General features: G+C 40.5%; 1 protein-coding gene across 1 annotated transcript in view; it reads right to left on the minus strand.

Moving 5' to 3' along the window:
• DOCK4 (dedicator of cytokinesis 4) overlaps nucleotides 1–14,102 on the minus strand; it is a 312,634-nt gene that overhangs the window by 109,005 nt on the left and 189,527 nt on the right. Inside the window, exon 25 of the mRNA XM_006882693.1 lies at nucleotides 8,372–8,470. Within this exon, the coding sequence (XP_006882755.1) occupies nucleotides 8,372–8,470 (99 nt within the window). The remainder of the gene's footprint in view (nucleotides 1–8,371; nucleotides 8,471–14,102) is intronic.

The raw sequence follows: 14,102 nt of genomic DNA on the forward strand, positions 1-14,102 counted from the left end.
CTCATGAGGTTTAATGCCTGTGAAAATGCACTCGAGGGTCAGCTATGGGTTGTTTTCCAACTCAGCAGAACTTAACACCACCACCATCACAAAATTCAGAAACTGTGTTAAATAACAAAGCACTCTAAATAAAAGATCACATTTCTTAGAGGGTGTTGGGGAAAATATAATAGGAATTCAAAACCATGTGTGCAAGTTCACACAATCCAAGCTAATGTTCTGAGTATGATTTGTACAGAAATTAAAAGACAATATCTGTAAAATTGAGTTGAGCAAGGAGGACTTCATAGTATGAGAATGTCAAGGAATTCTTCACATAGAGGCCACACCAGAGGACTGCAGTATCCACTGAGACTACTGTCTTTAAACTGTACACCTGGAAGAACTCTTGACAAGAATCAAATGTCAAACACAAAAACACATCTCTTCTTGATGCAGTGCAAGAACTAGGACCAAAAATCCTCTACCAGTGGGCACTAAAGGAGAGAAAGTCTTTTATTTACTGAATGAAATGGCAGATCCTACTGAAAAAAGGATTGGCTCAGCCAATTGGATTTAGACTTTTTTACCGGAACTTCTTACATTTTTTTCCCCCTTAAATTATCTTAAGTGTTGCCAGAAAAACATTCTTTTAACAACCTGTTGGAAAGCAAGTGCACAATGTTGCTTAAAAAATAAAAAAGCAAACTAAGATCCAAGGGTTTTATTTATCATAGCCAACAACACATTATGTTAAACATGGAAAGCTGCTGGAATATAAGATTATGGTTGTCACTCACAGCAACAGACAACAGAAAGAAAGGCAAAGCTGAGAACCATGTGGTAGTGGGTCTGCACACGCACGAGTGTGTGTGTGTGTGTGTGTATGTGTGTTTATACACTTTAACAGCTTTTATAAAGCTCATAAATATTTTGACAAGAATTAATTTTAGAGTCCTTGGCATCAACATGCACACTGATTTATGGGTGTTACATGTCATGTGGAAATTTGCCCAAAAGGTCATCTGTCTTTAAGTGACCAGACTGATTCTTTTTATTATTATTATTCTGCAGTTCTGCAGAAGGAGAGAAAAAAATCCCTTTGTAGGGTGTGAGAACAGACAGTCCTTTCTAGACAATTCCAATTTCCTATTCCAAGCTATCTCACAAAAAAATAAAAAGGCAAAAATAAAAAGGCCCTGGTAGCAAGTGATGTTGTACTAAAATCTGCATTGTAACTATCTCTCCTATAAAGCCCTAAAACTTCTTGGTTATTTCATGGTAGCGGTTTAAAGCATCCACTGAAGCTACAACTCCTTTAGGGAATCATTCATGGATAAACTTTAATAAAAGTAAAAGAATAGTATACAGACAGAAAATTTAAATTCCAAAACTGGCTCTGTAATTAATTAGCTCAATGACCTTGGAGACTGATTGAAGCTCTCTGGGCCTGAGCTTTTATGCTTGAAAATTAGGAAGAGGGAGAGAAGATGCTTTAAGGTCCCTGGTAGTCAAGGAGACTTTTTTAAAAAGGTCTGTCTCCCTAAGCACATCTATAACTCATTGTTATTGAATCAAATCCAACTCACAGTGACTCTGTAAGGCCCAGTAGAACTGACCGTAGGGTTCCCAAGACTCCACATGTTCACAGAAGCAGTTGACCTCGTTGTTGTTTTGAAATGGCTGGTGGACTGACCCAGCAACCTCTTGGTAAGGAGCTGAATTCTTTAACCACCGAGCCATTGTGGCTCCTTAATTATTCACACAAAAAGCAAGTGGGGGGGGGGAAATTCTAATTTTCAAATTATAGGCTTATGTTTCATCAGCTCACCTTCTGATAAAATATCTTCAATTGTACCTGTTAGTTTCCCTCAAGTCAATTTGACTGATAGCAATCCCATATGACGGCATAAAACTGCATCTTAGGGGCTTAAACTTCAAGGAATTGAATTGCTAGGTAGGTTCCTCGTAGAGCTGCTTGGCTGAGTACTAACAGAAACCCCTTTGGTTAGCAACTGAGTACTTTAACCACAAAAGGACTTTTCTTGCAGGAAAGCAAACCATAAATAGACCCATTGTCCTTGAGTTGATTCCAGCCGTGGTGACTTTCCATTAGATTTTAAAGCTATGAACTTTTACAGACTAAACGAGCTTGAGCAAGGCAGAGATCACGGCAATGCTGCAGGATAGGCCAAGGTTCTGATGTGTTGGTCACAGGGGCACTGTAAGTCGTAGGTGACTTGATGGCACCTAATAACAGCAATAACCAATCCTTACGGGAGGAGACTGCTTCGTCATTCTGCTGAAGGAAGAGTGGCCAGTGGATCTGACCCATGACCTTTCAGTTCCCAGCCCAACATACAGGGCTAAACAGAAGCCATGTGCACCTCTCCCGAGTTAGAGACAAATTTACCGAACAAATCTCATTCATAATCTGCAGACTGCTGGTGTAGTCAAATGTGATCTGAAAAATGTGGCACAAATTTCAGCTGTGTAACACCTTTGATGTGAGAACTGAATTCAATTACAGGGGGCTAATCACCATTACCACATTTCAATTTGATATCCTCATAATTGAATCTTTAAGTATATTATGCAAAACAACTCCCAAATGGTCTTCAATCTTCAAGAGCTATAGATCTATTTTTTCCTGTAATCAATATATTCAAAGAAAGAATACAAATCAAAGTTACTGAACAGAAAAAAAGATAAGCTTATGAAGCAGGCAGGATTCATTAATTCAATCAAGATTTAAGCTTCCAGTATCTGTGCTTTGGATAGACACAGAGAAAAAATCCTTACACTCCAGAAGTACACTCAAGGGTTCTCTGGAAATGCAAGGAAACAAAGCAAATAATGGCAGTGTTGCACATAGGAGGGCACACAGAGGCTGTAGTCTGAAGATTTCGTGAAGAAAGTACCATCTGGAATTTTGGAGAATGTGTTAACATCAGGGAAGGGACTTAACAGAGGCAAGGTATTAGGCAATGGTGATGGAAATAGAGGGGGTGATGAAAACAGAGGAGGTGATGGGAATAGAGGTAGTGATAGGTATAAGGGGGTGATGCAAATTGAGGTGGTGATGGGAATAGAGGGGTGATGGGAATAGAGGGGGTGATGGGAATAGAAGGGGTGATGGGAATAGAGGGGGTGATGGGAATAGAGGGAGTGATGGGTATAGGGGAGGTGATGGGAATAGAGGGGGTGATGGGAATAGAGGGGTGATGGGAATAGAGGGGTGATGGTAATAGAGGGGTGACATGAATAGAGGGGGTGATGAGAATAGAGGGGGTGATGGGAATAGAAGGGGTGATGGGAATAGAGGGGGTGATGGGTATAGAGGAGGTGATGGGAATAGAGGGGTGATGGGAATAGAAGGGGTGATGAGAATAGAGGGGGTGATGGGAATAGAAGGGGTGATAGGAATAGAGGGAGTGATGGGAATAGAGGGTGTGATGGGTATAGAGGGGGTGATAGGAATAAAAGGGGTGATGGGAATAGAGGGGGTGATGGGAAGAGAGGGGGTGATGGGAATAGAAGGGGTGATGCGAACAGAAGGGGTGATGGGAATAGAAGGGGTGATACGAACAGAAGGGGTGATGGGAATAGAGGGGGTAATGGGAATAGAGGGGGTGAGGGGAATAGAGGGGGTTATGGGAATAGAGGGGTTGATGGAAATAGTGGGGGTGATGGGTATAGAGGAGGTGATGGGAACAGAGGAGGTGATGGGTATAGGAGGTGATGGAAATAGAGGAGTAATGGGAATAGAGGGGTCATGGAAATAATGGGGTGATGGGAATAGAGGGTGTTATGGGAAAGATATTTCACGCTAGAAAGATTCAAAGGAGATAAAAATGATACACTATATTTTGCTTGGGAAATACAAGTAATTTTTTTTTAATTTAGTAGTTGGCATGAAAGTGCTTAGAATGGAAGATAATTAATTGAAACATAAACATAATAAAAACACTGAGACTTGTTTTCCAATAAGTAGGGAATATGCCAAACTTTAAACTTAGGTGAAAACTTGATCAGATACAATTTTTTTTTGAAAGCTAGTGAGCTTATATATGGGAGACAATTAAAGGTTTTCACAGTGCTTTGCTTCCAGAACATGTATAACCTCAGCTTAAATCAGGACCTCCACATTTCTTTATGAAAAGTCATAATCAACAAAGACAGGAGTCTAACTGTTACATATGCATGAAATACCAGCAAGATGGACAAAATTTTAGCCCCCACGACATGGTGGGTGTATAATAAAACATCGCTGACTACAGAAGGAGGAAAAAACCCCTAATCAACACCCTAGTTTTGCTTTTGTTCATTTTAAAAAATAATGCCATGTTCTAGAGAAGGGGGGGAAAAAAAAAAGAAAGAAACAATGCCGAGTTCCAGCCCCCATTCTTTGCTCCTACACACTCTGTGCTCTGACACAGTGACTCACACCACTGTTTCAATTACCTGGGGACCGAGGAGAAGAAACTGGCACTGTGTTCACGAAGTCAAAAACTGTTCCAACAGAAACCGTGGGGATATCCAGGTGATTCAAACAAGAATAGCACTAAAAGACCCTTCATCTTAGTAGACACCTGAGGGCTACAAGCTTGCAAAATTCATTCTGATTGAGAGAATCATGGGAAGTGCTAGACCAAATCTTTCTTTGAAATGGAAAATAAAGAGGTGGGGGTGGGAGGGGAACCAGTGACAAGAGAAATAAGGAATGATCTCATCTTACACGGATCCACAATCAACACCCTTGGTATCAACAGTAAAAAAATTAAAAAAAAGAAAAAGTAGTGCATTAGGAAAGTCTACTGTCAAGGATCCCTCTGCGAAGTTCTAAGGAGCAACTACATCAGTTTAAATTCTAAGGTGTACTTGATTCAGCCATGGGCTTTTTAAAATCCCTTTCTATAATATCTGAGAGCTGGCCAATGAGAAAGGATGACAGAAGAACAATCGATGTCTTTGAGTTGGGGTGTTAGAGAAGAATACTGAATAGCCTCTGGACAGCCCAGAAAACAAACATATGTTTTGGAGAAACTGCTGCCAGAGTGTTCCTTAAAGACACTGATAGTGAAGCTTTGCTCACATAGTTTGGACATTTTGTTGGGAGGGGCTTTTCCTTGGAAAGGGACATCATGTGTGGAAAGGTAAAGGGTCAGCAGAAGATAGGAAGACCTTCAACAAGGTGGACTGTCACAGTGACGGGAGCAACAGGCTCAGGTGTGTCACAGGTGATGAACATAGCACAGAATAGGATAGAACAGGGCTCAGATTACTGCTCGTGGGGTTGCTGTATGAGTCCTACTTGACTCAGTGGCACCTAACAACAACAATATTAATTGGTCAGTATCTACTTAAATTTAAAATGTGCATAGCCCACAGTCCATATATTCTTCTTTCAGGAGTTAATTCTATACAAATAAAGGCACAAGTTCATAAAGATACATGGACGAAGATGTTCATTATAGTGTTCTGATGGCAGAAACCCGAAACACCCTGGATGCCCATCAAAAAGAAAGTTATTCCTGCAGGCTGTGTAGTATTCCATTGTGTGAATGTACCATAATTTCTCAATCTATTCGTTGTGGTTGGACCTGTGGGCTGTTTCCATGGTTTTGTGTTGGTGAATAACGATGCTATGAACATTGGTGTACAAATCTCCATTTGTGCCTCAGTGCTCATTTTCTCAGGGTATATTCCAATATGCCTGAATAGCTGAGTCATATGGAATTTCTATGTTCAGCTTTCTGAAGAAGTGCCATAGTGCCTTCCAGTATGGTTGTACCATTTTACAATCCCACCAACAATGGATAAGAGCAATGATTTTGTAAATTATTACCTAACTTGGGAGGGACTGGAGAGCAGTATGTTGAGTGAACTAACTCAGTCCCTCAAGGACAAAGACTGTACAAAATCATTATTGTAGAATAAGGATCCATGGGGTGTGGGGGAGGGTGGAAGCAAAGGGATGAGGATGTGCAGGGGGAGGAGGGGATTAATCCTGGAGTTGTGCAATTTGATGGGGAGGGGGTGAGAGAAATTGGAAGATTCTGTTCTCTAAAACAATGTATTTGAATTTTGTAAATATACTGGTTATCAAAAAGGAAATCATTAAAAGGAAGAGTCTAGTAAGAATATAATGAGATTCTAAAGACTGAGATAATGATCTACATAGTATCAATGACTTATCGTTGTGCCTTAAATAAGCATAGGCCAATATAAATGCTGTTGTTAGACGTCATCAGGTTGAGCATTACTAATATCAACCCTATGAACAACAGACCTGACTCTTGTACCATCCTTATCATCTCTTCTACACCTGAGCCCGCTGTTGCAGTCGCTGTTTCAATCCATCTCATTGTGGGTCTTCCTCCCTCTCACTCTTCCAAGCATGAGATCCCTTTCCAAGAAATAATTTCTTCTAGTAATATGACCCAAGTATGAAAGACAAAGCTTCATCATCCTTGACTCCAAGAAGCACTCTGACTAAACTTTTCCCAAGACACATCTGCACTTTCTCTTGGCAGTCCATGAGATATTCAGTACTCTTCTCCAACATGACAACACAAAGGCATTACTATTGTTGGTGTTATGTGCTGTCAAGTCGCTTGCGTTTAGAGCCCTAAATCCTGCTCTATCCCTTGCCAATCTTACTGTCTCTGACACACCTGTCCCTATTACCCCAGTGATTGAATCAATCCATCTCATCAAGGGTCTTCCTCTCCTGTGCTGTCCATCCACCCTCTCAAGCATGACGTGGCATTAGGGACATTATTGCCAATGTCAGAAGGATCTTGGCAGAAAGCAAAGAGTACCAGAAGAATGTTTGTGTTTCACTGACTATGCAAAAACATTTGACTGTGTGGATCACAGTAAATTGTGGCTAACCATTAGGAAAATGGGAATCTCAGAACAGTTGATTGTGCTTATATGAAATCTATACTTGGACCAGGAAGCAGTCCTCAGAACAGAGAAAGGAAACACTGCATGGTTCAAAATAAAGAAAGGAGTGTGTCAGGGATGCATCTTGTCTCTGTACTTTTTCAATCTATATGTAGAACAGATCATTCAGAAGCAAGGCTTTATGAGGAAGAGTGTGGCTCTGAGATTGGAGGAAGACTCATTAACAACCTACGATAAGCAGATGACACAACCTTGCTTGCTAAAACTGAAGAAGACCTGAAGCACTTGCTGCAGAAGGTCAAGGACTATAGTCCTCAATATAGATTGAAGCTCAACATCAAAACAAAGATTCTCACCACGGGGCCAATTGGCAACACCATAATAGATGGAGAAGGCTGTTAGTAATTACAGCTTGCTCGGATCCACAATCAACACTCTTAACACCAGCAGTGAGGAAATCAAAAGACGAATTGCATTGGGAAAATCTATTGTCATGGATCTCTCCAGAGTGCTGAAGAGCAATGATGTCAGTCTAGATACAAAGGTGTGGTTAATCCAGGGCATGGCCTTCTCAATTACTTGTTACGTTTCAGAGAGTTGGACTACGGATGACAGAAGAAGATTCAATGTCTTCGAGTTGTGGTGCTGGAGAAAAGTCTTGAACATAGCATGGACTGCCAAAGAAACAAATAGGTCTGTCTCAGAGAGAGTGAAACCAAGTCTCTCCTTGGAGGCTAAGATTTTTAAATTCCACCTCACTTATTTTGGGCACATGACCAGGAGAGATTGGTCCTTGAAGAAGCACATCATATTTGTAAGGTTGGATGGACAGTGCAGGAGAGGGAGACCACGGATGAGATGGAGTGATACAGTGACTGGGGCAATGGAGGGCTGGTGTGTTGGAATTAGTGAGACTGGCTCAGGACAGGAAAGGGTTCAGAGCTGTTATACACAGGGTCGCTGTGTATTGCAGGCAAGCCAATGGCACATAACAACAATAACATACTATGACAGGTTTGGAAGCAGGAGTGGCATCCACTTCCTAAACAACATGCCTCCATTAACTCTATGAACTTTGATAAATGTGCTAGTTATAGAGAGGCTCCAGGCCTTTTATTCATAGGGTTGCTATGAGTTGTGTTCAACTCAAAGGCAATCAAGAACAACAACAACAACAACTTTATTAGAGATTGTTTATTTGTTCTTAACTCCTTAGTTCTGTTACTGTTTCCAGTTGACTGAACTTTGATGATAAGTATTTTAAATCCTATATTTTGTTCAAAACAGAGTTCTTTTCTCTGTTTGAGTGGCAGAAATCTTAAAGATCTAACATAGATGAGCAGATAGATGAAACAGAAAAAAGTTTAGAATTTAGTGGAATCCAGTAAGGCAATTATCAAAGGACTATCTGCGCAATGACAGATAAGAACAAGGGAAACTAAAAAGGCATATTAAAGAAATTTTAACAAATGTCACTTACCCTTAGGTCTTCCTTTGTATTGAAACTATCAAGAAGCTGTTGGTAATGTCTATCTGTCATCTGCCGTAAGAGAGAGAGGAGACAAGCAACAAACTCCCCCTAATTAAAAGAAAAAGAAAAAAGACATGAAAAACATATTTTTTAGAAAGGACTTTTAAAAACATCAGCAACTTACTCTGAATTGTCTTCAAACAGAATACTTAAAGCAAAAGTCAGTATGGACTAAATTTACCCTGTAAAATCATAAGCTAAATTAATAATATCCCAGCCAATATTTTTCTCTCTGTGATGTATTGCCACTTATTTAGTATATATGTATTTTTGCTTTCATTTTAAAACTGAGAGTACATTTTTCACTGTGTGCCTACTTTTCACTTGCTATGTTTCAGCCCTGTAGAAACTGTTCAAATCCATCTCATTGAAGGTTTTCCTCTTTTTCACTGACTTTCTACCAAGCATTGTCCTTCTTTAAGGATTAATCTCCCCTGACAACAAAGCATGAGTGCCAAAGTCTTACCATCCAGAATGTCTCCCAAACTACAAGTCACAACTTACTAGTGAATCATGGAATTCATGTGGTTAGTTGCAATAAGCATTTTTTCTCCCAAATGAAGTTGAAAATATTAGAGAGTACCATAGAAAGAGTAAACATTATTTCATACATATTTTTGTTTGCATTACTTCTCCTAAGTTTATTCCTCTCCTCTTTGACTTTCAACTCTCCATTTTCTTGCTTTTGCCATTACCACAGCAATCTGGCTCCTCAGTTCTATTTTTATTTCTAAGTAGACTCTCTGTTGTGTGCTTAAAAAAAAACAGTCTTGCTTCTAGCAGAATCTGGTGACATGACCGCTACCTACCATCACCTTCATTCTACCAGGGCCTTAATGAAGATTAATCACTTGGGGGTTTTTTGTTGGGTTTGTTTTTTTTGTTTTTTTTTTATGAGGTCCCTGCCTTTCAAGCCATCTGGGTTAGAATGCTGCAGTGCGCTTCATTTGGACTTCCTCTAGAGAGATACGCAAAAGTCACAGCTGCTGCCACAGACACAGCAGGGAGATTTCCTCTGTGCTGAGTCCTGGATCCACAGTGGTTTCTATTTACATACAAGACGTGGCCTTTGGTCCATAAAGTTCATATGTGAGGCTTCACTCTCCGCATGTACCACCCAAGACCAGCCAAGACCGCTGCGCTTCATCTGCACGGTTCTCAGGGCTGAGCGATTTCCAGGAATGCATCCCACTTTATGAATTTATGTAATGTCCTTCAACTCAGCAGAGGACCAGGCCACCGGCTGAGAAGGCATACCAAAATGAAATATTCTGTATTCTTATTTCAATATTGCTGGAGAAAAGATAATTTAACTGCCATTTCTTTTGTTCTTGGAATTCATATAATTTCATTCTAATAAGTTTTAAGTCTGAAAAATCAATAGTGAAAAAGCTTATGTGGCACCCACAGAGCCAAAGATGCTGCAGTTTATGTAAGTGCTGCCACTTGCGCCCAGTATACTTATAATATAAAAATCTTGCATTTTCCATACAACCTTTGTGCTCAGCAAAGAATTTATCCACTTTTAATTAGAGCAATAACATTTAAAACAATACAAGCACAACGGGAGAAGCAATCAGTGGTAACTGTAGTTCTTGGAGAAGTGCAATTTAATTGGGAATAGGTTCCTCTGAGTTCACACTATGGGTTTGCATGTAAAATAAGAGACTAAGAGTCCTGGGAAGTGGTACTTTCCTTCTAACGGAGGCAGCTGCATCAAGACAGTCAAATGTGTCTCCCCAGATGCTATGGTAGGCTTGAGTTTATTTGTCAAATCTGACATGTTAGGTGCAGCTGAGTCAAGTATGATTCATTGTGATCCTGTGAAGAACAGATGTGAACCCTGTCCTATCCTGTGACATCCTCATCGTCTCTGACACACTTGAGCCCATTGCTGCGGTCACTGTGTCAATCCATCTTGCCGAGGATCTCCCTCTATTTAGCTGACCCGTCACCCTTCACCTTTCCAAGCATGATGTCTGTCTCCAAGGAATAGCTTCTCCCAGCACATGTCCAAAGTATGGGAGATGAAACTTTGTCATCCCCGCCTGCATGGAGCTTTATGGCTACACACTCTCCAAAAACCTATCTGTTTGTTCTTTTAGCAGTCCATGAGATAGCCAGCACTCTTCACCAACACCACATTCAAAGGCATCACTTCTTTTTCTGGTTCATGTACACTGTGTTTTATACAATCTATTATTTACATTTGTATCTCATACAATCAGTCACATACACTGTATTTTATATAACTAGTTACTATTGATCTGTGTCTATAATTAGTGCTGAATATCCTACAGATTGTCCAAAGAAGAAACAGCTATGTTTTGGAGAAAAGTACAGCCAGGGTGCTCCTTGGAGGCAAAGACAATGAAGCTTCATCTCACGTACTTTGGGCAAATTTCTAGGAAAGGTTATTTCTTGGAGAAGGGCATCATGCGTGACAAGGTGGAGGGGTGATGAAGGAGTAAAAGACCTTCAAACATATGGACGGAAACACTGACTGCACCAATGGACTTGGGTTTGTTAGAGTGTGAGGATGGCACAGGATAGGACACAGTGACTGCAGCAATGGGCTTGGGTGTGTTAGAGTGTGAGTGAGGACGGTACAGGATAGGACACAGTAACTGCACCAGTGGACTTGGGTGTGTTAAGAGTGTGGGGATGGTACAGGATAGGACACAGTGACTGCACCAATGGACTTGGGTTTGTTAGAGTGTGAGGATGGCACAGGATAGGACACAGTGACTGCAGCAATGGGCTTGGGTGTGTTAGACTGTGAGGACGGTACAGGATAGGACACAGTGACTGCAGCAATGGGCTTGGGTGTGTTAGAGTGTGAGGACAGCACAGGAATGGACAGGGTCCAGATTTGTTGTTTATTGGGTAGCTATGGGTTGTACAGCATTCGACTCAAGGGCATCTAATAACAACCTGTTTATTATTACTTCCTCTTTTCAAGTCTCCTTTAATTATTTCCTATTCCTCAACAATTGCCCACCCCATCCAACCTCTAAACTCTGATTTTCCAGCCCTTTCTATACTGCCTCTTTTCCTTCCCCTCTTTCTCATTCCCCTTTGGACCTTTACACACATCTTACTAGATATTCTTCTAGTTTTACAATGATGACCTTATGCAGTATTTGTCCTTAAGAGATTAAGTTAGCATAATGCTCTCTAGATTCTCCCATGTTACATAATAGTTTACAAAATCACTGTTCCTTAGGGCTGCATAGTATTCCATTGTGTGGACATACCACAATTTCTCAATTTATTCATAGTTGCTGAACATTTGGGCTGTTGACATTTCGTTGTTTCCACTGTTCACAGTCAATATGAGAGAAACTAAAGGGGGTTCACTACTGGACAGATTCCTATATTTCTCTGGGGTATCTGGAGAAGAGGAATAGAGGAAGATGCCGGTGCTACTATAAAATTCTTTTCCATATCACCTTAAATTGTTTTCTTCTTGCCAGATGGTGCAGCCCCAGGTCCAGGGATGCAGTTATCAGAAGCAGGAGTTACTCCTGAGCAAACCATTGTAACAATAACTTTATATTTGTAAGCGAGAATTCCCAAAGTTCTGAGAGGGTAGACTGTAACTTCACCTTACCTTGCAAAAGTTAAGAGTTAACAAGAATATGAGTGTCGTGCCTAGGGGCAATGCTGTCAGATGGATCCTGGCAGAAAGGAAAGAATACCAGGAGAATGTCTACTTGTGCTTTATTTATTATCTATGTGAATCATAACACATTGTGGCTGGCCTTGAGAAGAATGGGAGTCCCAGAGTGCTTTAACTGTGCTTAGGTGAAACCTATACCTTGACCAGGAGGCTGGTGTGCAAATAGAGCAGGGAAACAACTGTATGGTGTAAAGTTAAAAAGGGAGTGTGTCAGGGTTGTATTTTCTCTCCATACCTATTTAATCTGTATGTTGAGAAAATTCTTCAAGAAGCTGGATTCATAGGGAATGGCAAAGGACACACTGACAAAGGAGATTAATTAGAACTGGCTTTGACAAGCACTGTGGCAATTGGACAATTAAAACAGACTTTCAAGGAAGAAGAACGAACTGGGGATGAGGGTAGAGAAAATAGTGCAACAATGAATGAATGAAAACCCAAAATCTCTGTAAATGTTCATTAAAATTAATAAAATGTAATAATTATAATAAAAAATAAAGAATACTTAATAAAATTTTTTTTTAAAAGCTGGATTCTATGAAGAGGAATGCAGCATCAGGATTGAAGGTAGACTCATAAAAAACCCTGCATTATGCAGATGACACAGCCTTTCTTGCTAAAAGTGAGGATGACTTGAAGCCCTTGTTGCAGAAGATCAAGGAATGTAGCCTTCATTATGGATCATATTTCAGTGTCAAGAAAATAAAGATTCTTCCCACTGGACCAATAGGCAGTGTCATGATGGATGGAGAGAAGAATGAAACTGTCAACAGCTTCCTCTTGTTTGGATCCACAATTAACACCCTTGATACCAGCAGTCAGGAAATAGGAGACACATTGCACTGGGAGAGTCTGCAGTTAGGGACCTCTCTCCAAATTATTGAGGAGTAATGAATCATGTTAGTTTTAGGACTAAGGAGTGTCTGATTCAGTCAGTGGTCTTTCTGATCACTTCTGGAAGCTGGACAATGAATAAAGATGACAGAAGAAGAATTGATTCCTTTGAGTTGTGGTGTTGGAGAAGAGCACTAAACATCCCATGGATGGCCAAAAGAATAAACAAATATGTCTTGGAGAGGGTGCAGCCAGAGTGCTCTTTGAAGGCAAAAATGATGAAGTTTTGCCTCACATACCTTGGGCATGTGGTTAGGAGGGGCTATTCCTTTGACATGATGCTGAGAAGAGTGGAAGATCAGTGAAGGTGAAGAAGACCCTCTACCAGGTGGATTTTCATGGGCTGCAATGGGCTCGTGTGTCAGGATGTATAAAGATGGCACAGGATAGAACAGGGTTTAGAGCTATTGTTCACAGGGTTATGATGAGTCGTACGTGACTTGACAGCACCTAACAACAACAACAGGACCTAGTGGCGGCTTCAGCCCCCTGGTGTTTTACCAATGTGACCCTACCTAACATGAGTGGGAATGGCCTAAAGGGGAAGCACTTGACAGCCTGGTCTTGCTACCGGAGGTTTGGACTGGCACACATCTTATGCTGATGTTCCTTCCCTACGTGGAAAAGTTTGGGTACAAACAAATGAAAAATGGGAGGAAGGAGAAATCACAACTGAAGGTAGAGGTATGAATAAATAGATCATACAGTGAGGGAAATCTAACATTATGTTAATAACTCTGTAGAGACTCAAAGCAAGGGCATAACTTTCTCCAGCTAAATGTCAGAAACCAGAGAACCAAAGCCAAGATACAATTAATGGTTTAAGATGAAATGTGCTAAAATTTGTTTATTTGGATGTACGTGATGGATGATGATGCTTCTTCCATGTTGTAATGTTAAGATACAATGTAAAAATGAAAACTGTATGTTATAATGTATATATTGATCTTGTATCCTGCCACTCTACTAAATTGGTTTAGTAGGTCTAAAAGCTTTGATATTTTTAATTGAGCATTTGAGGGTTCTGTGTGGCATCAGGATTGGTGGAAGAGTGATCAACAACCTGAGTTATGCAGATGACACAACCCTGCTTGCTGAAACTGA

Source organism: Elephantulus edwardii, unplaced genomic scaffold (genome assembly GCF_000299155.1).
Source record: "Elephantulus edwardii isolate Elephantulus edwardi_28Jun2011 unplaced genomic scaffold, EleEdw1.0 scaffold00022, whole genome shotgun sequence".
Lineage (NCBI taxonomy): Eukaryota > Metazoa > Chordata > Mammalia > Macroscelidea > Macroscelididae > Elephantulus > Elephantulus edwardii.